Genomic DNA, 23,133 nt, shown 5'->3' with positions numbered 1-23,133 from the left:
TCTGACCAATCACAACCCCAGCAACTCTCTTCAACAATCAAATGATTGGCTCTCGTTGCTCAATCTTGTTCCCGGATCACATATGAGCCAGACGTGCATGTCCATCTCAGACATTGGAAAAGGCTGGTGTTTATTTTTGTATCCAGATCTTGGCAGATAATCCAATCATGGCCATTTGCTCAGACCTACCGCCCGTACGCTTAGGCGCGTGTAACAGGGTCTTGGTTGGAGGGGAAGGCTGGTATATTAAGAGATGGGTTCGTCGCCTGACGGTGTTGAGAAAGAAAGAGGCAGGAAAAGATCTCTCTGCATTTGTCTGTCTGTATACACTCAAAGACGCTGAGCGTTCTTTTTTCCTTTTTGTCTTTTATTTCCTTTATCTGTTATTTCCTTATTTCCTAGGGTCAACAAGTTTTCTATCTCAAGTCTCGTTACGGTCGATTATCTATAAACATTTTTGTTGTTTCTTGGGTTCTGTTTCTCTTAACGGCATACGTCTTGACGACTCGAAACGATACCGACACGCTCATACCCTCGACATCGTACACATCACACATACACCTCTACACACAAGTTCAAGATGCAATTATCAACATTCGTCACTTCCGTCCTCGCGGTGACTGCCTCTGCAGCACCAACCTATCCTACTGTTACTGTCACCGATGCTGGATCCGCCATTGACGCATTAGGGTCATTGTCTGGTTACTTCAATTTGGTTGCGGATAAGGTCAAGGCAGTCAAGTCATATGGAATGGCTCCTGTCTGTGATCTCTCACAAGCTAAGATGCCTCTTGGTATGCCACCACTATTCAGTGCTTGTTCTCTTTTGGCTAACCAGTGATTTCAGATGGCCAACTACCTCCCCCAGCCAAGGGCCTGAAGCTGGCTCATGTCGCTATCGGCCGTGGTACGCAAAACTATACATGCGATACCAGCAAGCCTTCATCAGCCCCCGTTGCTACTGGTGCTGTAGCCACTCTCTTCAACGGCAGTTGCGTCGCCGCTATGTACCCAGATCTGATCGAACGCATCCCTGGAATGGCCGTTCACTTCCCTCTGTCAGATGCCAACAAGCTTGGCCCTGCATCTCTCGCTGAGTCTGGTCACCATTATTTCACCGCCGATGGTGTGCCCTTCTTCGACCTCCGCACACCCAACCAAGACATTGGTGAGGCTCCATGTGCAAAGAACAGCAGCGCTCCTGCTCCATCTCTCTCTGCCAAGGGACAGCTTGGTGAGAATGCTGTGCCATGGCTCAGACTCACCACCATTGAGGGTGCTACCCACAAGATGAAGGAAGTCTACCGAACTACAACAGCTGGTGGCAGCGCCCCTGCAACTTGCCAGGGTATGGATGCTGAATTCGAGGTTCAATATGCCACATTGTAAGTGCTTCTTTACGAGGTTGAGTACGGAGCACGACGACTAACATTGTACCAGATATTGGTTCTGGGCTGGCGATATTGAAGAAGACGATGCGTAAAGTGAAAGAAAGGAAGCAAATGGATTTTCATGGATTGGTATTATTTTGCCTTTGATGGTATTCTTCTCTTATACACGTAGATAGTATTGTTTTGGACATGTAATATCCCGGATGTTAGCGATGTGGAGGTCAATAATTCAACTTGTGACTTGAGCTTCGATTCTTTTGAGTGAATCCGTATGTCGGGGGGTTGACCGGAGCAGAAAACTTTAATGACTTCGAATCATATTATTATAACCATGCGATGCACTTCATAAGCATTTGATGCCTCTAATGTTGCAACACAGCTTAATGATCTCCGGCATTCCTCGGGCTCCAGGCCATCGTATTCCGATGGATCTCCCCATGGGGATGCCCACAGGGCTGATCCCTGAACTCAAGTTGGATTGAAGCTGCAAGAAAGACGACCGTCAGTGTAGCTTTCTTTTATAGTATCATTTCCATCATCCAATAGTTTCTTAAGAGAGTCAAAAATACGCCTCTGCGTTCTAAGCGAGGAACGGTTACCTGCAATACAGAAGGATAAACTTTACGCTGTTCACATATCGACTAAAAACGGGCACGAAATCTTGTAAACTCTAGGTACGATGAAAACTAATTCCTAGAGGCAATATACATCCATATTAACGGCTGCAACCTAATAGAGTTTAACACAGAGGCCCACTATAACCCAATGCTATACAGTATCCGTACAAAGATTTGTAGGCGGTTTCGCTTTGCACCTGTCGTGAAGGTACATTTGTGGCACGGAACATGGCCGATGGGGCACTCAGGCACTCTCCAAAAGTGGATACTTCGCTACCCTGGACTGCCCATGTCTATCCCCCACATCCTAAGGTTAGGTTAGTTAACGTCTAAACATAAACATGCCATCCCCATCCTCAACTCATTAATTTTCTCCCCTCGGAGCCGCAATCGCACAATTAACCCCGGCATAGATCGACAGCTATTCTACCAACTACCGGGAGACGAGGGCCCTGTCCCCTCGATTTCACTTTCCCCCAGACCTACATACGTTTGCCACCAGGCATTGGCCGCATCGATCCGATCCAACCCGCTCGTTCACCTGCAGTCTTGACTGCAGCCGACCGAGTACTACATCACGGACTTATTCATTCATTTATTCACCCTAGTTACGACAAAAGAGAGACACCCCCGGCGGCTATTTGCCTTCAACATTCGTCCTTGTTGCCTGTCATCGAATTATTATTATTATTCTTCTTCTTCTTCATTATATTAAACGCCTTCGTCCTCTTTTCTCTCTACATATCATCACCATTCAGTCCCCGCTGCTCCAACGCCCCGCCATCAGAGTACCTTGACGACATACTCACCCTCCGCCCGACCGAAAGTAAATCGCCTCAACCATTAATTCTCGCAGTCATTATATTCTGACAGCGCTGTCTACGAAACCGAGACTTGCAATCCGTCGACCCATCGCGATAATGGATTCCAACTGGATTGACGCCATCGACCCGGCGTTGAGTCAGAGAAGACCAAGCACTGCTCCTCCGTCGTGTGACGAAGAAATGCCCGCTCTCCTTGAACTGTCAGATTCCCATGATCGAACCCAAGCGATGTCCGCCGTTACATGGCCCACGAACGAAATTCCGGTTGAGATTTTCGAGATCATTATTTCGTACCTCACCCGCCTTGAGGTCAGATGTTTGCGACTTGTCTGTAAAGAATTCGAGGCCAAGGTTTCTGCGCAGTACTTTCGAAATGTTGTCGTACCCTTCAAGTCGGAGCTTTACAGCAAGTTGGATCGTGATGAAAACGGAGCATTTAAGCGCACATCCTCTGCTCTTCTCTCAAATGGGATGCGCATCTTCCAGTCTTTTGGTCCACACATCCGGCGCTTTGCGCTGTCTTTGGAGCTTGACGAGGACACGCTCTCATACCCCCCAGTGAAGCCTTCGCAAGAAGCTGTTCCCTCTTTTTGGGGTATATACCGGTGGCCACATGGCACCTACCACCGATATACTGATCTTGAGGGTCTCGAACAAACGGCTGACGAAACTGAGGCCATGAAGGAGGCGCTTAAGTGCTTGGTCAAAGTCACAAATCTTGGACTCTGTTGTGATGCTGGTCTTGGATTTCTGTCGGGGCCTGATCACATCGCACGAGGTGCAACCACTCTCCATCCCGTGTTTGCAACGCAGAATTGGCGTCACACAGGTTCTGAGTCACAAGCTCGGAAGCAACCAATCGTCACCATGTCCGACCTGAATGAGATGGTCAAGGATTTTAGAAAGCCTGTGTTCGAGAACCCCATTAGTTTCAAGCGAACAGTACTGCAGAAGATGGCGTCAGATGCTGGGTACTCAGGTGCCCAGATCAACGAAGCTGTGCTAATGCTGTTGGAGACTGAGGGCACCAACATCAACGCAATTGACTTTGATGAGAGAGCAACCATTATCAATGAGATGGAAGCTAGACGAGTAATGGCACAAAACACACATCGTGCTGACTTCGAGCCCGCCACCGCAGAGGTGGCCAATCATCCGCTGATTCCCGCCAGTCTCACAAGAGCACAAAAAGAAATGCTCCTCGAGCTCGAGTGGGCGCATCGCGCCATGATCCAGTCCTATGTCATTGGCCTTATCGACAATGCCCGAGACAACTGCTTCAACAATCTTACTACCATCACGATTGCCAAGATCCCCAGTAGCCATGTGTATATCCTGTGTCGGCATGAGCTATGGCAGAACCTATCGTCTCTCAGCAATGTTTCGCTAGGTGTTATTGCCGACTGGCGACGCGTTTCCAAGTCTGCCCCGGGTTGTGTAGAAGATGACACAGTTTCTCCTGTCGAGGCTGTTGGTAAGGTTTATCAGCTGCTTAACAATTACATTGGCGCTCAGCGCCACATCGAAAGCCTTCACTTTGAATGGATCTGTGGTGGAGAGTTTGCTCCTGGGACATATCAGCGGAACCACCACATCCTCCCAGCACCGTTCTTTGAACAGCCTCAACTCATGACTCGCATTGATAGCCCCAAAACTAATACGGACGATCTCTTGGCATTACCCTTTATTAAACATTTGTCACTCAAGAACTGCTGGGCCTCACCGCATGTCCTTTTGCAAACAATACGCAATATGGCTTTGTCCACACTCGAGAAGCTCGATCTGGAATCTGTGTCACTTTCCGGTCCACCGACTCTCACTCCCCAAGCTCCGCTCCAGCAAGCTGGCGCAGCAAACAATGCTCATCTGCTGAACATGATCGGGATACACCCTGCACCTCCTGGTGTGCTGGTACCTCCGCCGACCAATATAGCGAATGGGGTTGTTGCACCATTCCCATTCAACGCGACGGCTCAGCAGCTTGCAGGAGTATTTGGAGCGGCATTCATGCCACCGCCACCACCCAATAATCAGGCTCCTCCGCCGCCTCCTCCGCCTGCACCTATGGATATCTTACAGCAACCAGAGGTATTATCTTGGGCAGGCATCATAGAGCATTTCTCCCCAAGCATCAAGATCAGAGATATTTTGAGTGCCAGAGACGAGCTGAGTTTGAGTATCCCGAGCCAACCAGCCTTGGACCAGCCAGATCCCCTAGCGCAGCACATACCTGCGCCGCAGCGCCTACGCTCAGATGAGAAGAAGTATACTCTGAAGTGCCTCTCCTTCAAGTCCTGTGGGTATGTTACAGTCGACTCACCGGCTTTAAATACCCGGAGTATCTTGCCGCATGGCGCTCAAGGCCTTGGGGCCAACGGCAATCCGCACAGTCAAGATCTATCGCCTCTGATGCAGAAGTGCCGTGACAAGCTTCTCTGCCGAATCGTTCCTTGCTTAAGGAACCAGGAGCTACTGCAACTTACAACTGCTTTCGGGATGGACATGGGATGGGCCAATATATATGATGAGCGTACAATTTACGACGCTAGAGCTGATGGTGTTGAGCAACCCGGAAAAGGTCGGTTCTCGGGTACAGTTGATGCTGCCAGTATTCCAGGGGCACGAGATAGCGAGGCCATGGTGAGCCTAGACTTCTAGATCAGGCTCTACGGTGACCATGCTCAATTCCCCGTTCCCGTACGGATCGCTGTCCCTTCCCCAGTTGTGGGTAATCTTCTCAATCAACAACTATTTGGCTTACCGCTTGGTAACCAAGACGATGGTCAGGCCCCTCCGTAAGGGCTGGATGATCAGGACGACGTACAGTACCCACTGTTGCTAATAGATGACGACTCACCATGGACAGATGGTGAGAACTAAACGGTTGGGCTTAGCATGGATGTAATAGAAAAGGATGGCATAGGCGTTTGGTAATTGCTTTCGAAAATTGGTATGGAAAAAGGCAATTGGGCCTCACAGAATTGGACGGGATGGCTAATGTCGTAATGATCGCTGAATGAAAATCGAGCCAGGGGACTTTGCTCCCTATCGCATTCGCTATGTTGCCAGTTGGAATCAGTTAGGTTTGCTCAATCAATAGCTGCTAGCAAGCATTGTATATGTAATGATATCGAGGATTATGAAGGACAGTGTGATATATGTTCACTGTCGCTGAATCCAGAGTCAACCTGATGCAATGCCTCACTCGTGACGACTATCGCCAGTCTACGGGGTGCATGTTGACCTTTACTAACTAATCACGTCACATTGTTCTTCGAATGAAGGACCGGACATAGGAGGACTTGAATGATTTTATTTCGTCAAGAAAACCTTGCGAATTTTGCATGAATTTCCCTTTAATGCCATGCTCACCGTAGCCTGCCATACACCAGTTGATGAAAAGCCACGAACCACCCTCGCAAAAACCCTAGAACAATTGATCGAGTTTTGTAATGTAATCTTGGTGTAGTGTCCCTTTGTTCAAGAGTCTTGTCAAAAGTCACACAGTTACAGCACAGAAGATGCCCAACGTAAACCCAGTTTTCAACCAGCGCTTAAATTTTGTCTATTTGATAGAGGTTGGTGATTGTTTAAGCGGCGGCGATAGCCTTGCGGAGACGGGCACCGCGCTGGCGCGAGTTGAGGTGCTCGCGCTCGACAACAGCATCGGACTTCTGGACAACCTCCTCACCCTCGGTCAGGATGAGCTCGATGTGGCAGGGGTTGGACATGTAGGGGTTGATCTGAGTATGACGTTAGATGAGTCTCAAGTCGGAAGGGTTGGAAAACATACACGACCGTGGGCACGGTATGTCCTTCGTCGCTGCTTGGGGGCCTGGTTGACCTGGATGTGCTTGACAATCAGGGCACCGGTGTCGAGACCCTTGGCATCAGCGTTGGCCTCAGCGTTCTTGAGGAGACCGAGGAGGAACTCGGCGGACTTGACGGGCCATCGAGCCTTGGAGACACCGAACTGCTTGCCTGTTGATTAAGTCCATCAGCATTTTTGTTCCTCTAGCGTATATATCCCGACCATTTGAGATCTCCCAATTTCTCCAAGTCCATCGCTAACTGGGGAAGAATTTGTCGAGTCGTACCTTGGGCGGTGCGGCCAGTGCTGCCGGCATATCGTCGCATGGGGACGGCCTCCTTGTGCTCCTTGACGTTCTCGAGGAAGGTAACAGCGCGCTGAAGCTTCCAGCCGTTGATGGCCTGGGCGGTCTCGCGAGTGTTCTTGAAAGACACTCGGAGGTAGGCACCGCGGGCGCGGGCCGACTTCGAGGACTGGATCTCGGTGGCAGCGTATCGAACCTGTATGAGAAGAAAAAGCCAGAGTCAGCCATGGCACATCTTCAAAATCCATGCCATCAGAGCCATCATAAACACAGCGGTTTCGGTTCAATGCGGACGTTTCGTCAAAAATTGCACCAGCAAGTTCGTGACAATTCGTACAACATGAATATCCTCCTCTTTCTCATGATGGCGATCGACGGGGGCTCGCAGCTACTCACCATCTCGGCGACTTGGGTGGTGAGTGACGGTTTCGACGACGAACGTGGGTTGGCGGGCGTGAAATTGAGAAATTCTGAGCTCTTGCCCTAACAGATCGGGAGGGACCACAAACTCGCTTTCCCCACTCCTTTGGGAAAGAGCCTTAGGGTTGCCTGCCCTGTTAGTGCGTTTTACGAAAAGCAGCCTCAAACGACCAAAAGAAATGCGACAAAATGGAGAGCAACGAGAGGAATACTGCGATGGAATGCAAATAGTAATTGAGTAGTATTGAAATATTTTATGACTTGTTGCGCGGTGATTTTGTGTATCATTTGCACACTTAGATGTGAGCCATGTCACCTGATTCTTATCGACTATCGCCACGTGACTGCACCATGCAATGCACCTTCCGTTGCCGTTCTATCCCCGGACCCGTCTCGGAGACGGAGAAACTTGGACAGACAAAGTGGGCCTGAGCTTCATAGAGCTTCAAAAAATTCTTTCTCAAGTGTCTCTCAAAACGCCCAGCGTCCATAGACAAGGCTATACAAAAGACAAGTTTGGACTTTGATCCACGTCCGCCTTCTCTCGACGATATCCCTTCGCTTGGAATCCTTCTCGATAACGACATATAGTCGTCTGTAATTCTTCCAAACTTATTCAATTCCTCTTCATCCCATTAAGATGGCTCCTTTCACTCCTCGAGGAGGCGGCCGTGGTGGTCGTGGCGGCGCTCGTGGAGGCCGCGGTGGTTTCGGTGGTGATCGCGGCGGCTTCGGTGGCCGTGGTGGTGCGCGCGGTGGACGAGGTATGATTAGCGCTCTCGCGGCGTTCCTGTCGCGGTGTTGTTGAACTTGAAGACTGACTGTTTCGCAAAGGTGGTGGCCGTGGTGCTCCCCGTGGCGGTCCTCGCGGTGGTGGCCGAGGTAAGCATTAGTCCTCCTCAACAGCATGATGAATGCGATACTAACAGAATGAAAAGGTGGTCCTCGCGGCGGTCGCGGCGGTGCTGGTGCTGGCCAGCGAGGCGGTGCCAAGGTCATTGTTGTAGGTTGATCCTCTAAGTCTAACTTTTTCGCCAAGTTTTGCGATCTAACTTTTTTCTTCACAGGAGCCTCACCGTCACCCCGGCGTCTTCGTCGTCCGTGGTGGTAAGGAAGATGGTCTTGCTACCCGCAACACAACACCTGGCGAGTCTGTCTACGGCGAGAAGCGCATCTCTGTCGACGAGTCTGTCCAGAACGACGATGGCACCACTACCACCACCAAGATCGAGTACCGCATGTGGAACCCTTTCCGAAGCAAGCTTTGCGCTGCCATCGCCGGTGGTGCTGATGAGATCTACATCAAGCCCGGCTCTCGTGTCCTCTACCTTGGTGGTGCCTCCGGTACCTCCGTCTCTCACGTTGCTGACATCGTCGGTCCTACTGGCTACGTCTACGCCGTCGAGTTCTCTTCCCGATCCGGCCGTGATCTCATCACCATGGCCTCCAAGCGACCCAACGTTGTTCCCATTGTTGAGGACGCCCGTCAGCCTGCCCGTTACCGCATGATCGTCCCCATGGTCGATGTCATCTTTGCCGATGTTGCTCAGCCCGATCAGGCCCGTATTGTCGCCATGAACGCCAACTGGTTCCTCAAGGTCGGCGGTGGTGTTCTCATCTCCATCAAGGCCAACTGTATCGACAGCACTGCTCCCGCTGCTGAGGTCTTTGCCAACGAGGTCCAGAAGATGCGAGCTGAGTCCATCAAGCCCAAGTTCCAGCTTACCCTGGGTATGTTTTACATCCAACAACCAATAACTTTTGGTCCACCTGACTAACATATTACAGAACCCTTCGAGCGTGACCATTGTTTGGTTGCCGGTGAGTACCAGCGCTACAAGTCCTAGACGATCTAGGTCGAGCTGCTGTGTAATTCGCTTCAAATGAAGGTTGAGAAGAGATGGTCTGCTTTGTGTCATGCGGTTTCCCAGGTATCTCACGGTTCCCGGTAGACTTTTTGTCTTCAGCTTGTTGCATCAGGGAAAAAATGGTTGACGGCATTTTCTTCAACAACGGCGAGGGGCGTTCCGGGTGGGTTGGATCTGTAAATATCAATGTTTGTCCGAATCTTAGAGCTTTTTTGGTGTTGCGCATCCCAAAAAAGAATCTGAAAAGGAACAAGGATATCAATTACTTATTTTGTTTTCTTCTTCAAACGACTACGGATCTACTTTTCAGTTACAACTGCACCTTTGCCCTGGGACGCGTCGTTGGTTAGGCCGTTGGGAGAGAGATGGCACGGGATCAGAGAGGATTGTACGATGCTATAAGGCCAGGCCAGTGGCTCTCGTCTGCCTGACCTACGACTTGATGATACCCCCATACGATAGCCACGCCCGGAGTCCCAGTGTTGTGTCTTTGTTAGATTAGAACAGTTCGAGCAATGCAATTCGTTACCTCTAGTTGTCTATGCCCCGATCATCGCTCACGCTTGGCCTTACACGTAAGTCTCGAGACTTTTTAAACTAAAATTTTGTTCTCGGAGCTAGTCAATCTTGTGCGTGTCTTTCCTACTACGCATCTACAATGCTACATCTATGTTCTATGTACAAGCTAATTTAAATGTACTGGGTATCAAATAGTTCATGATCATACTCCCTTCCTTCAAGCTGCCCACGATCTTCGTCGAAACTCCAGTTCGGTATCTGGAGAAGGAGCCTTAGCCATGACCACCGACATGGCCTTTGGTCTATCTTCGCCCGCTTTCAAGCGGATATCATAGTTGATGAGTAGATGTGCCAGCACAAGCTTGATCTCATTGCTGGCAAAGAAACGGCCCGGGCACGCATGCTTGCCTGCGCCGAAATTGATATATGTGTCGTTGAGGGATGTGAATTGCCATCGGTTACTGGCTTCTGCTGATTCTTGTCGAAGCTTGTAGAAGCGGAAGGCATCGAAGCGTTCGGGGTCGGGGAAATAGCGCTCGTCGAGAGCGATGCCGGCTTGAGGAGCGAGGACTTTGGTGCCTACCGGCAGTTCGGTGCCATCGGAAAGGGAGATGGGCTTCATGACCTTGCGAATGAATGATGCTATGTAATGGTTAGCTGTCTTCGAGATATCGACGAGTGTTGTTGGTACTCACTAATGTTTCCACTGAGACGCTGGACCTCCCTCATGAAACTGTCCAGCTTCTTCAGCTTGGCCATGCTCTCCTTGTTCTCCCATCCATTGTCCACTTCCAGAACGCGATACGCCTCTTCTCGAAGTTCTTCCTGTACTTCGGGGTATGCGGCTAGGTCGCAAAGGCATTCGCAGAGCAGGTTATTGGTTGTGTGGATTGAAGCCGCTGCAATAATCAACTGCAGTTCTGCCTGGGTTGTGAGATCGGCCTTTTCCTCCTCTGGAAGTGCTTCAATAAGCCATTGGATCATGTCGTCTGGTGCATTTCCTCCGTTGGAAAACTCCATATCTCGGAGTCGCTCTTCAAGGATTGGTTTTAGCATTTCCTTGGCAATCTTGATATCCTTGCGGATCTGGCGAAGCTCTGAGACAAGATGCTGGCCCACAGGTCGAGCCCACTCAGGGATGAACTGGAGCTTGACGCATGCTGTAAAGACATGAACGGCAAAGTTGATCGAAGTGTCCATCCACTTCTCATCTCGGTTGATGGATGGTCCAACGAAGGCTCTGCCACTCAGACGGGCCACGGCACGAAGACTGAAGGGTTGCCATTTCACCGGTGTCCAGTCTTCGCAGACCGGGAACTCAGTGGCTAATAGATGCTCCAGTTCCTTTTTGAGAAGAGGTACCACTCGAGTGAGGTTCTGTGTGAGTTTTGTTCTGACCAATAGCGCCAGTAGTTCACCGTTGTGGCCTGGAGAGAATTTTGTGTACTTGCTTTGAAGTGCCTAATGATTGTTAATATTTTGTGTTAGAGGCGAACTTGAAGAAGTGGTCTTACATCCGACACGGCTTCTGTTGCACTGAGGATATCTTCTGGCAGTCCCTTGAGTTCACCAACGAGACGGGCGGGTACTATGACTTGTACTCCCTCAGTAGCCTTGATCTGGTAAACTCGATCTCGAAACTGGTACAGCATGAGTATTTGTGGTGTAAGTGACACTGAATCGACCAACCTTTGTGTAGCTGTCTTTGATTAATGTTTCGGCGTCGAATATCCATTTGGTCTTTGAGGCCTTATAGAAGGGTATCTCAAGATGAGATGTCTGCTTCTTGGGAAGAAAGAACCAGATTGCAATAAGGAAGATAGTGATGGTGATGTAGTATCCAGTGCAATGACCCTCACTGACGAACTGGGGGAGCTGATAATCTACACCAACAGGTGAGGCAGCAAGACTTGATACGTTCTCCATACTGAGTGTGAGGGTGGGTGTAAGAGGGTTCAAGAAGGGAAATAAAGATAAGAATAAAAGAGACTCTTTGGTAGATAGATAGATATCAAAATGGATGCCTCCCTGAGTACGGTTTCAAGATGGAAGGCTAGTCTATACCGAGGGTGTGTTGAGTTATAAGTGAGTGGTATCAGTAGTGTATCAGAAAAGTGTCCCCTCCATGAAAGGAAACGGCACTGGAAACTTGATCGGTGATGGACAGATTCGGCGAGACTCGTGCTAAACACGCGAGACATAAAATACCCGAAGCGAATCAGAGATGGGGTTTCTTGCAGTCTTTACCGTAGCCGTTTCTTATGCAGATAATATGTGAGATATAGAGAGAAAAGAGGGTGGTAGTGGTGGTACAGAGGCAGAGCCAAGACGAAAGCCGTACGGGACAACATTCCTTTTGACAACTGGCTCAATGTTGTTGATCTTTGAGTGGACGATTACATTTCTGTTCCGTCTTTGAGAGAAGGCCTGAACATCGTTGGTCTGTGTTGTCCTGAGACAGACTTGTTCAAAGAGCCGCTCTCGGGATGTGGCATTTCCGAGTGTTAGTCTGACGTTGGGTATCAGACTATCAGTAGCGTGAGATGTTTCTATCTAGTCTATGGCCTTGAATACAAGATTGTCTCTAATAAATTGGAGACTTCGCTCATGTGGATGGAATTTGACCATCCGTCTTTTCCGATCATCGTTGTTGATGAATGGAATGAGATGGGCGAGTGAGTTGAAGATCTTCACTCAGTCCGAGTGGTGGGTTTGTTACCATGTTTACCATGTATGGAAAATGGCCAGTCTCTTGTCTCTGAGTCTCTCATTTATTCTCATTGATGAGGTTACCATCTTAGATGAGGTGGTTTACTTGCAGTACAGTACAGCTCATCACACAGCTTTGGTGATGGTCATTACATGGCCGTGCTGCGTGTGATAGTTTAGTGAGCCCGTGACTAGGAATGGCCCTAGTTTCTCGGATGTCGGGACTTCCACTCGCTAGCGTCGCTGACCAGCAGCGGAAACTCCAAGTTCCGTCGGGTCCTTGCGCTTCTGGGATATTTCGATCTGCCCTACAGCCAACGGCAGTTGTCGATTTCCATCTGAGACCATCTGCATCTGACACTCGGTCGCAATTTTATTTTTCTCTGTATCACAATATCCCTGATAAAAATAACGGACTGAGATTTCGGATCTGGATCTGGCTTCAGCGCAAACCCAAGTCTCAGATGAGATGCCCTTCAAATTCGCTTCGCTTCAGCTCGACACGCAGACGAGGCAGCTTTGGGGTAACAGATGTTACATATCTGTTACCGACTTGTTTGATAGGGCAATAAGCACTATCCAGTTATCAACTCCACGCATCAGATGCTGTTTCTTTCAATGTCTCATTCAAATCTGAAGAATATTTCTCAAACATGTCTGATGGTACGGTATCATCAACTAATTATTTGTATTTTTCCTTGATTTATGTTAACTCAATTCATGCCCACCCTCAGGTCTCAAGACCTTGGGCACTCAACTTGGCCAACAAAACCTTACCTGCTCATGAAACCTCGAATATTTATAAAGTCTTAGCCCAGGCCTTTTTCGCAATGTCGACGTGACGGGCAAAAGTTTGTCTCAATTGCCGACCATTGCCACTCAGGTTTATCCTTTACAATGGAAACGCATGGGAGCTTCAATATGGACTATGGAGCACGACTTCATACTCCTATGGAACAACCTTTCCTGGTTTTCCTTTGCTCACTCAGCTTATCAGCCCGCGGGCTCAGTTCTGCGTTTTCGAGTATTTCGCAAATGAAAAATTTTCACTCATGTCGTCAGTCAGAGTCAGCCTCGTCGAGTCCATGTCAGCATCTTTCAAGCGATAGATCAGATCCAGTTGCACGACTTGCACGGCTTGCACCTCGATTCCTGCTACGCAAGGTCCCTTTACCATATCGAGCGGGATACATGGTTACACAAGCCGTATCTGTTTGATAATGAATAGTTCGCCCGTCCACTATAGATATCTCTGCGATCCGCTCCGCTCCTCCTCTTCCGTGCCGTCCCCCCACACTGTTCCTGTTTCTTTATGCACTTCAGAAGCAGGCAGTGCTCGATAACCAATCATGACAAGCAATGCTTACCCCAGACGCCCGTTGTTGAAAGGTTTTCACATCATTCTTCAGGGACCCTGGCCCTGGGGATGTTTTCCGTCTTCTCTTTGGCTGATCCGGGTTTATCTATCGTATGCGTCTGCCTTGCCAGCAATCAACTCATTTCGAACGAGGCACCCGCAGCCACGTTGATGATAGTAAAGCCAACCGGGCGGTATTCAGCTCATATGCGAACATGATCGACGTCAGAACGAGGGAGCCAACTGCAGAATGGGAAAATTTTTCACTGTCATTGAGGGGGTTGTGAGATATGGGGGTGGTTGTTGTTTGTGTACTTGCCAAGCTCTCTTGATTTATATATCAGACATCGTTTCCGCGTGCCCTCAGCCGACATTATAATACATCAACATCTCTCAAACTCAATGGTTCCTGGCATGCCCCTATTCCGTGCACTTCAAAATGGCAGACTTTCAAGGACTCGGGGCCAAGTTTGACGGCTTCCAGAGCTCGACAAGTGGTAGCTCATCAAGTCCATTTGTAGTGAGTGTTACTCATATGATATACTCAAGGCTATCTCTGACTTCGAGAAGCAGGCTTCTGATACATCTTCACATACGTCCATATCTCTCGCTTCCAATGGCTGCTTGCCACCTCTTTCTACTCATGATACAACAAAGTCGCAGCATCACATGAACAACTTCCAGCAATTTGTCGACGATCTTCAATCGGTGCTTCCATCTGCATTACGTGCTTATATGGATGCTAATGGTCTTTAGGCTGCCAAGCGAGCGTTCCCTAACTCTGCGTACTCTCGATACAGCGAAGTTCAAGTACTCCTGATAAGATGGGAAGAAGACGAGCTCGAAGTTGAATGGGAGCTCAGCGAGCTACAAAGGGTCTTCCACCGTTTATACGGCTTCACAACAGACAAGTTCCTCATTCCAACCCAAAACTCTCATCGCAAGCTCAATCACAAAGTATTGAGCTTTGTGGAGGAACATGAGAATGAAGATACCCTTCTTATCGTCTACTACGGCGGACATGGGGTCATCAACAAAGCCAGACAATCAACTTGGTCTTGGTATGAGCAGTGTTCTCCCCATCTAACTCAAGCTGACTCGGCGTCTCAATAGTAAGGGTGACAAAAGCTACGCGACTGTGGAATGGTCTGCTATCCAGACTCTTTTTGAAATGGTCAAATGCGATGTTCTTCTTCTCCTCGACTGCTGTGCTGGTGCAAGTGCCGCTCCTCTGACTGAAAGGCCGACAAACATCAAAGAGACCATCGCGGCCTGTGGGTTTGAGACATGGACACCTCGTCCAGGCGCACAATCATTTACCCATACACTGATCGAGGTCTTGAAGGAGTGGGCCTCACAGCTCCCTTTCTCGGCCGCGATGCTACATAGCGAGATATTGACTCGACTCAAACACGCTCAGCCTGATCGGTCTTCACAAGGAAGGTTGATCGAGTCAAGGAAGACGCCTGCTTACATTCTCTCAACATCTGATCCACATGCTGCTTCCATCACCTTGGGCAGAATGTTTGAAGAAGAGTCTAGCTCGGTGTCGTCATCTCGGGCAATACCTGAGTCAGATCTCAGGAGTCTCTCGGAGAGAGTGCAGTCAGATAGTTATATCTCGGCTGAAGATCGTATCCAGGCCTTGTTGGCTGTAGGTGCAAAAGGACAACGAGCGGCCCCGCATGTTATTCTCACAATTGCACTGGAAGAAGAACAAGTCTTCGATGCAGCGAGTTGCGCTCGATGGCTAAAGCAGTTTCCACTCTTGGCAACTCATGTAAGTGTGGAGTCTGTCTACCACAGTTACTCAACCCTGCTCCTACTTTCTGTGCCGGTCGTTCTTTGGGATCTACTACCAGAACATCCGGCGACTCAGTTTGTGGGCTACGTCAAGTCCCGTAACCTCTTGTCGGTAGATATGGCAAAGGATGGAGCGGCTACGCCAATCCCCATTGCCAGACAAGTGACGGATGACAAGCCTGGCGATTCCTTTGATTGCGCTTCTCCGCTAAGATCAGTATCAGGCCTCAGTAGCTTAGATTCTGGATACGATTCCTGTCTCTCACGACCTGCGAGCTTAGGTGTGGCATTGAGGCATAATCGACTACCCATGGATGGGACAATGGGCTCCGTGGCTAGCCAGGCACTAGCAAGCAAGAGAAGAAACAAGTTGTCATCAGCAGAGCTTCTGGGTCCAGACCGGCCAACTTCTACGCCAGTAAACACTCGTTTCAATCCCAAACAGGGGTCGAGTTTGAAGAGCCGCAGATCAAAACGTCTGGTCGTGTCAGTTGGCGAAGCGGAGCTGAACAACGACAAAATCGGCCACACTTGTGTTCTCTGGTATGGATATGATGTTCAGCAAAGCCAACCTACCAAGAGAACAACACCAAAACCAATATGGTAAGTAAGATGTCATGTCGACCAGGTTCGGTGGATGTGGCTCTCCATCTATGTGTTGTCATTTCTGCTGGCGCAAGTTGAAATCTATACTACGACCCATACTTTCACTGAGGTTTGAGTGTGAAATTGTCGCTGAGATTGGTCTAGGAACGAGGACTTTCGGTTTGAAGTACATGATTCGCCGATGTACTACCATTTGAGGGTTTCTGTGTGGGGAGCGCAGATGCTTGAGCTTATTGGCGAGCTGCATGTTGATCTCTGTGAGCTTGTATTAAGGGGACAGCTACCAGAGCTTAGAACATGGCAAAGCCTGAGTTGCAATGGCGCGGTGGTCGGGAGAATTCGAATTAAGCTGGCATGCATGGATGCCAACGACTACGAGGAACAACAAACCACGGCAGCCAAGGTTTCAGCAGCGAAACGGCAACAACAGCGGCAGAAGTTGGAACGACAACAGAGTGATGACGGGCAAGCTCGGGTTCACCAGATGGACTTCCAGGTTTGGTAAAGGAGCATTGGTCTCGGTATCAGGAGAAGTCAGGGAACGGCGAGTCGGGTCGGTTTGTTTGAATCCGGTAAACTTTTGACGAGGATCATAGCAAGCATGGCATGGCACTCATCCTGCAGGTAAGTATATTACTCGTGCTGAGTACATTCAAAAGGGAGTGAGGAAGACAGCGGAGACCACTGAAGTGATCGAATGTGACAAGAGAAACCCCTGTCTAGTGACGGGGACGGTACTTGGCAGTCTCCCCACGCGAGGTAAAATTCCAATTCTTTTCCATCTTATCAGATCGTGGCTTGCTGTCCGACTCTGACCCATCGAGCTGGGTCAGGGCTGAAGATGGCGTCTTATTTTCCACAGTGGGACAAGTCCCAACGCCAACAAAATTCAAGAAAAGCAATTTCATTTCCATCCCCTGATCGAACAAGTTTTTAGAACAACGTGATATCAGGTTTGTCGGTGAAAGGGAACCTATCCCTGAAGATGCTGCCATGGCTGAGAATATGGAATCAAAGGGAGGTCAATGTTGGCACAGACCAGCTCACTCAGCAGGGAGTAGGGTTGTCTGACTGTGTCCTCTGTGTGCTATACACGTGAATACCACAAGGTTTTGATATGCAGCATGAGATGGATGCGTCAAAGAGCCAGCGAAGCAACCCAACAACAATAGGCGGTGGGTACGTTGGGCATTATCATCAGAGTGCATCCCGTATAATTAAGGAATGGCCAAGCTGTTCTGTTCTATTCTGCTCGACTAGTTCCGAGATCGGTGAGCTTATTCGTGTACAGTATTCGTAATTAGCATGTCGCATCCCATCATCTAAAGAGATTAGATGGGATTGATAAACCCCCCAATCAATCTGATAACTTTTTCGCATGGTCAAGGCTGAGAGCCATGGCTCGCTGGGACGATCCGATTGGTCAAGCCAAGCCACTTGGAATAATGGGAAAATGAGGAAAGAGTGTCCGGAACCGGGATGTCCTGGCAACGAATGGAAGCCACAAAAACTTGGTTTTTGTGACATGAATTAATTTCACTGATTTTAAGCTCGAGGCACGAGAAGCCGAGGAAAATCACGGGTCAGTAAATGTTGGTGTTGGCGTGTCAATTGAGTTGGAGAATGGGGTAAATGAGGCATGTGACTCCTTGGGGCCCTTTCCAAGACGCACCCCATCTCACTACTGACACTGCCTGCACTGGAGACTGGTTACACCACGACTCCCAATAGAATGAGCCGGGGAAGAGGAATGATTTACCGCAGAAATCTCGCACTGCCGCTTGGTCACGATCTGTACGATTGTGGGGAGGCTGAGGCAGTCACAGCTCATCAATTACTATACACTTTACCCATCTTGGAACAACTGCATCTGCATCTACACATCGGTTCAGATTTCGGAATCAAAGATGGTGGGAACTTGGAAACTGAACGAATCAATAATGCGGGGAGAACGAGGGGAAATTGCTTGACAAACACCCTTCTTCAAGCAACGAATAGGTACTAACTAATCTGATAACGGGCTGAACGATAACGACGGAGAAAGAGATAGCGTCTGCGGGCGCCGCCGTTATCCAAGACGAACGAAAAGAAGGTATCCCAACCTTTCCTTTTCCTCGGGACGCCCCACGGAAACGCTCGGTTCGGCCGTCGGACGAGTTCCGCCAAGAGGCTTCAGAATTCGGCTGTGGACCGGATACTGATGGGTGAGAGGAAGTCATTGCATTGAACCGGCAAGTAAACAATGATCTGATTTTTTGTTTCTTTTTACTCAGTTTGTCCATTGAGGTAATCCTCGGTCAGTAAATCGTCGTAATCGTACCTGTCTGCTGTATATTATATTCGGTTGTTGGGGGACGTAGACGGAACTGACAGGCCACAATTGCGGGAATAGACGGCATCTCTCTATTCTGGTGGCCTGACCCGAAAGCTGGAGCCGTTGGCTTATTGACTCGGTTACATTAACGCCTGCCGTGAGTGGTCGGTTCAAGGTCCCGACCCTTGATCAGACAGAGCCTCATGAATAGTGAAATCCTGACCGCTGAGTATTGAGCCATTGATTGATGAACCGAGAAGACCCGCTTGTTGAGTAGCTCGTATGATCTACATGAATGTGCCGTTCAGGTTCCTGAACTGTAATTTCCGGTTCTGTATAATCTGATTATGAGGCGTGGGTGTAGCCTGTCAATACCCAACAACAAATAAAGAGTGAGGGGAAGTTGATCTCTCACTGTGAGAGGCTGTGTGCAGTGAGTTGTGGTGTCGGCCAAGCCGATTCAGTGTTGCTGTATGCAAGTCATCTTACCCTAAACCAAAGTTTGAATTTTTCTAGATTTTCTAGCTTTCTGGCGAGGCCTGTGATTGGCTCAGTTGCCAGATTATCAGATCATTAGTAATTATTTGTCTTCACCAAGTCTTCCATAAAACTTCATAAGTGTTAGGACACAACAACAGAAAGCAATTGATGCTGTTCGATCAGATCTTGGGATTAGAGGCATAACGTAATAATTGGTGAATGTCAAGAATATGCACAAAATACGGCTATTCGCTACAAATGCTTGATGTGTCAAGACAAAGAATCGACAATCAAGTGGCTGATTGATAAAGGTGGCTCCCAATCAAACGAACCAATCAAAGAAAAGATCTGTGCAAGCCGGCCAGCGTTGCACAAACCGGTCACTGGATCGGCAAGCATTAGATCATAGCCCGTCATGGAAAAGAAGCAGAGGGAACTGTTTCGCCGACTATCGATACAAGATAACAAAGACTGCATAATCGAGTGGATGATTGTTTTAATCCGGAGAAAGGATTCCCGTAGGTACCTTTTAGGATAGGAGAAACAATATTTGAAGATGCTGAGCCCACGTGCATGTGATTCGATTACACCAGCCCAGGCCTGCTGAGACAAACAAAAGCACTGACTGACTGATTTATTAACTAACGGTGATTGATTGATAACGAAATTGCGACTAGGGAATGCTCCTGTTTCGGACTTCCTTTGTTTCTTTGTTAGCATTGGCCAGAACAATGGATGACTCTCAAGCCCCCTTTTTCATCATCATCTCAAAGCAATTACTATGCATTTCTTTAATCTATCCTGTGGCCTGTTGTTGTAAGGAGAGTTGCTAGGGGCCTGGACCGGGATCGTTCGAATTCGGGTTTTACGATGGGCTGGGGAAGAGAATAAGATGCCTGTCGCTGGTGACCCGACTGCCAGGTGATTGGGTTACAAGGGATCCAATTATCGCGTGTACCTGAGGAAACACAATGCAGAGTTGATATGTAATTTGAAGAATTTAGTGAAGATCTAGTGAAGATTTTATAATGCATTGCTCATCAATTGAATATTACAGTATCAAATGTCAGATGGCCCCAATAGGTACCTAGCGATAGTGGACGTCCGGGGCTGGCTACAGCGCAGTAGTCTAGGGCCACACCCCCCTTTGCCCGGTCTGATAGCCCCACGGTGGATATCCCCAACCCGCATCGGGGGCGCTTTGTGTTCAGTTCAGTTCAGGTTCCCTGGATTTTTTAAAACCTCCCGCTGTCGGCCACTACTTACTATTTGAGTCTTTTGCCCCCTCCAGCTTTCCTCAGCTTCTTCCCTTCACCACACCAGCAAAGCTTCTTCATTCCAGCAGTATCTTGTCAATCAATTCTGCTTCAACTGGAAATCTACTAATCCTACAATCTATACCCTATTCGCCTCTAGACGACAGCACTCGCATCCCTGTTCCTGGACCGTCATGCTCTTTGCGTCCTGACGTCGCTTTCAAACCATATCATACCACACAACTCACCGCACAAACCGTCACGATTTACTCGCTGCGAAGAGCAATTCAACAACACCTACACCCAACTCTACACGACTTTCAGCGGGTGGCTCAAACACAACTTTGGCCCATCATGACTGCTCCTGCCATTCGAATTGACGGCATCGTCAACCCCGCCGCTCCACCTCATCCCGAACTGATCATGGCTGAGGGTGCCCCTTCAATTGCGCCCTCATTGACTTACTCGGACGATTCAGACTCACAAGAAGATGAGCCCGTCATCCCTCTCGAGCGCCGCCGTCGCGCATCTACACGTCTGATTGCCCAGAATGCCAGGGACATTCAGCGAATCACTGGTGAGACACCAGCTGAATATATGGATCGCTGCTGTGGTGGTGCTTGCTGCATGGGTGACCGAAATAATGTCGAGTATGAGCAAGTTACTCTACCTGACAACGATGCTTTCAAGTCTCTGGGTCTAAGACTTGAAAACATTCCCGCCAACTTGACCGGCATCATCGATATGCCTGAGCAAACTGTGTCTTTCACCTCAATTCCTCGACCGACTTCCTCACCATCCGACTCTGCCATCTCTCTCGGCTCCGACTCTGAGTTTTCGCCGACAGCCACTCCTCCCAAGAACAACTACCTCGTTCCTGGACCTGGATATGAGGGTGTTGACACCTCAATTCAACCCCCTCGCTTTGTTCAGCCTCACCCTCCCCACAATGTCTACCCAGCCAGGATCCACAACACTCGTGAGCTCACCAAGCCTGGCGCCGAGAAGAGAACCTTCCACTTTGATCTCGATATTACCGACTACCCCCCTGAGGAGGTTTTTGACTTCAAGGTTGGTGGTGCCATTGGTGTCATGGCTCCCAACGATGAGATCTCGGTCGATGAGATTCTGGATGCTCTCATGATCCCACGCTTCCAGCGTGATAAGCCTGTCCTCATGAAGACCACCAAGGGCCGCTGGCCTACTGTGTGGGGTGATGACAAGCCTCGTGAGCTCGTTACCACGCGTCGCGAGCTCCTCACTTGGACCACCGACATTCAGTCTTATGCCCCAACCAAGGAGCTCCTCCGTGTCATTGCCGAGCACGCCACTGCCCCTAACGAGAAGAAGATTCTCATGTATCTCTGCTCCAACGAGGGTGCTAGCATTTTCTCCGACTTCCGCGGTGGCCCCCACGTCACTCTCTCACAGATCCTCAACGCGTTCCCCAGCTCTCATCCTCCCATGGACCAGCTCCTGTCCGTCCAAGCTCAGCTGATGCCACGATTCTACTCTCTCTCCAACGACCCTACAGAATCTTATACTCTCCGCGAACATGCTCAGCGACGCTTGATCGAGATTGCCGTCACAGTCCACGACTCTATGGATTGGCGACGTGGCTGCCGCGCTGGCGTTGGCTCTGGATTCTTTGAGCGACAGGCCCACAAGTTCATGAGAGCTCAAGCTGCCGGCGAACGTGCCCCTCAGATCTTCATTCCCATGTTCAAAGGTCTGATGGCCAACCCTCTGGCTAAACAATTCAACTCGGATGGTCCTATGCTCCTGATTGGCGCTGGTGTCGGTATTGCTCCTTTCCGTGGCTTCGTCCAGCGTCGCCTCAAGCAGGCCAACTGTGCCAATAAGGTCTGGGTCCTCCAAGGTATCCGAGACTCGCTTGTAGATGAGATCTACAGTGGTGAGTGGGGTGTTCATGAGGAGGAAGTGAAGCGTGTTGTCCAGAGCCGAGTGGGTACCGGCAAGTATGTTCAGGAAGAGGTTATGAACCAGTCTGATCTGGTCTGGTACATCATCAACTCTCTGGATGGCCGTATCTTTGTGTGCGGAAGTAGCAAGGGCATGGGCGAGGGTGTCGAGGAGGCTTTGTGTGATGTCGCCATGGAGAAGGGCAACCTCGAGCGCGAAGAGGCCCGTAACTTCTGGAAGCTCAAGAAGGAAGAGGGCAAGTACATCTCCGAGACATGGTAGATGTTTTAGCCTGCGACTTGATTCCAGCGACTTGATTTAGGAAGTTTTGGATGACGTTTGTTTTATACTGAAGAGGAATCATAGGGATCATTGTAACAAAAAAAGGAAAAGTTGCAAACCGGCGCAAGCTGGATGGTCGCATGAAAGAAGGATGGCATATGGCATTTTCTGATTCGAGACAAGAGGAGCATTGGGCTGGGCATGGTAACGGCGTTACGGGAGTTAAAGTATAAGGTGGCAGTTTGCATAGTGCTACTATTTCTTCTACAAAAATACCATCGGCAGCGGTCTGGACGGGATAGGATTGACAAAGAGCTTGCTCTATCCTCGCCGAGAAATGAATTTACAAACATTAAGAAACATTGTCCTACTAAAGTTCCAGTGATGCTGTGACTGTACGATGCACTTAAATCGAGTCTCGAGGTGTGCTGCATTTGTCTGGTTTTCCAAGGCTTTCTACCGTATTGTTGCTGTTTGTCCCTTGAATCTATCACCAATCAAGGATCCTTCTCACATGCAAGCAAGTGATTAAAATCTCACCAACAGAAGACCTGTCAAACGTGAGCTTCCCGTTGTCAGATTTCCTTTTTTGGCATCTGGTGAGATATGATAGGGCAGATGGGTTCGGCATCTAAGCGGGAGCTCCAAT

The 23,133-nt window shown here is 49.2% G+C and overlaps 8 protein-coding genes across 16 annotated transcripts; 5 read left to right on the top strand and 3 right to left on the bottom strand.

The window, feature by feature from the left end:
- The first annotated feature begins 98 nt into the window (after nucleotides 1-98).
- Nucleotides 99-1,773, top strand: FOIG_06638 (uncharacterized protein). Of its 2 annotated transcripts, XM_031205773.1 has the most exons (3): nucleotides 99-794; nucleotides 848-1,385; nucleotides 1,441-1,773. In XM_031205773.1, the coding sequence occupies exons 1-3, from the start codon at nucleotides 581-583 to the stop codon at nucleotides 1,481-1,483; spliced, it is 795 nt and encodes a 264-aa protein (XP_031064497.1). In that variant the 5' UTR covers nucleotides 99-580; the 3' UTR covers nucleotides 1,484-1,773. The 2 variants fall into 2 exon arrangements, with proteins under 2 accessions (XP_031064497.1, XP_031064498.1); XM_031205774.1 differs by having other exon boundaries at nucleotides 848-1,773.
- Nucleotides 1,774-2,310: 537 nt separating this feature from the next.
- Nucleotides 2,311-6,089, top strand: FOIG_06637 (uncharacterized protein). Its single transcript, XM_031205772.1, has one exon. It carries the CDS (start codon nucleotides 2,929-2,931, stop codon nucleotides 5,488-5,490), a length of 2,562 nt encoding a protein of 853 aa, XP_031064496.1. The 5' UTR covers nucleotides 2,311-2,928; the 3' UTR covers nucleotides 5,491-6,089.
- Nucleotides 2,311-7,623, bottom strand: FOIG_06636 (60S ribosomal protein L17). Its single transcript, XM_031205771.1, has 4 exons — nucleotides 7,344-7,623; nucleotides 6,930-7,143; nucleotides 6,626-6,813; nucleotides 2,311-6,575 (listed from the first exon to the last, which is right to left on the bottom strand). The coding sequence occupies exons 1-4, from the start codon at nucleotides 7,344-7,346 to the stop codon at nucleotides 6,423-6,425; spliced, it is 558 nt and encodes a 185-aa protein (XP_031064495.1). The 5' UTR covers nucleotides 7,347-7,623; the 3' UTR covers nucleotides 2,311-6,422.
- Nucleotides 7,624-7,815: 192 nt separating this feature from the next.
- FOIG_06635 (uncharacterized protein) lies at nucleotides 7,816-9,838 on the top strand. Its single transcript, XM_031205770.1, has 5 exons — nucleotides 7,816-8,131; nucleotides 8,202-8,249; nucleotides 8,306-8,370; nucleotides 8,435-9,098; nucleotides 9,156-9,838. Exons 1-5 carry the CDS (start codon nucleotides 8,008-8,010, stop codon nucleotides 9,212-9,214), a joined length of 960 nt encoding a protein of 319 aa, XP_031064494.1. The 5' UTR covers nucleotides 7,816-8,007; the 3' UTR covers nucleotides 9,215-9,838.
- FOIG_06634 (uncharacterized protein) lies at nucleotides 9,827-12,615 on the bottom strand. The gene is made up of 4 exons (XM_031205769.1): nucleotides 11,444-12,615; nucleotides 11,269-11,394; nucleotides 10,450-11,215; nucleotides 9,827-10,396 (listed from the first exon to the last, which is right to left on the bottom strand). The coding sequence occupies exons 1-4, from the start codon at nucleotides 11,678-11,680 to the stop codon at nucleotides 9,972-9,974; spliced, it is 1,554 nt and encodes a 517-aa protein (XP_031064493.1). The 5' UTR covers nucleotides 11,681-12,615; the 3' UTR covers nucleotides 9,827-9,971.
- A 140-nt stretch (nucleotides 12,616-12,755) lies between these two features.
- FOIG_06633 (uncharacterized protein) lies at nucleotides 12,756-17,505 on the top strand. 8 transcript variants are annotated; one of them, XM_031205761.1, is made up of 5 exons: nucleotides 12,756-14,340; nucleotides 14,391-14,528; nucleotides 14,577-14,881; nucleotides 14,934-16,226; nucleotides 16,374-17,175. In XM_031205761.1, the coding sequence occupies exons 1-5, from the start codon at nucleotides 14,260-14,262 to the stop codon at nucleotides 16,732-16,734; spliced, it is 2,178 nt and encodes a 725-aa protein (XP_031064485.1). In that variant the 5' UTR covers nucleotides 12,756-14,259; the 3' UTR covers nucleotides 16,735-17,175. The 8 variants fall into 8 exon arrangements, with proteins under 8 accessions (XP_031064485.1, XP_031064486.1, XP_031064487.1 ...); XM_031205762.1 differs by having other exon boundaries at nucleotides 14,394-14,528; nucleotides 16,374-17,110; XM_031205763.1 differs by having other exon boundaries at nucleotides 14,394-14,528; nucleotides 14,934-17,505.
- A 482-nt stretch (nucleotides 17,506-17,987) lies between these two features.
- On the bottom strand, nucleotides 17,988-18,649 carry FOIG_06632 (uncharacterized protein). The gene has a single exon (XM_031205760.1). The coding sequence runs from the start codon at nucleotides 18,509-18,511 to the stop codon at nucleotides 18,164-18,166; it is 348 nt and encodes a 115-aa protein (XP_031064484.1). The 5' UTR covers nucleotides 18,512-18,649; the 3' UTR covers nucleotides 17,988-18,163.
- A 1,594-nt stretch (nucleotides 18,650-20,243) lies between these two features.
- On the top strand, nucleotides 20,244-22,888 carry FOIG_06631 (uncharacterized protein). The gene has a single exon (XM_031205759.1). It carries the CDS (start codon nucleotides 20,634-20,636, stop codon nucleotides 22,482-22,484), a length of 1,851 nt encoding a protein of 616 aa, XP_031064483.1. The 5' UTR covers nucleotides 20,244-20,633; the 3' UTR covers nucleotides 22,485-22,888.
- Nucleotides 22,889-23,133: the final 245 nt, after the last annotated feature.

Source organism: Fusarium odoratissimum, assembly GCF_000260195.1.
Source record: "Fusarium odoratissimum NRRL 54006 unplaced genomic scaffold supercont1.9, whole genome shotgun sequence".
Taxonomy (NCBI): Eukaryota; Fungi; Ascomycota; class Sordariomycetes; order Hypocreales; family Nectriaceae; genus Fusarium; species Fusarium odoratissimum.
This window is presented reverse-complemented; position numbering and strand designations above follow the sequence as displayed.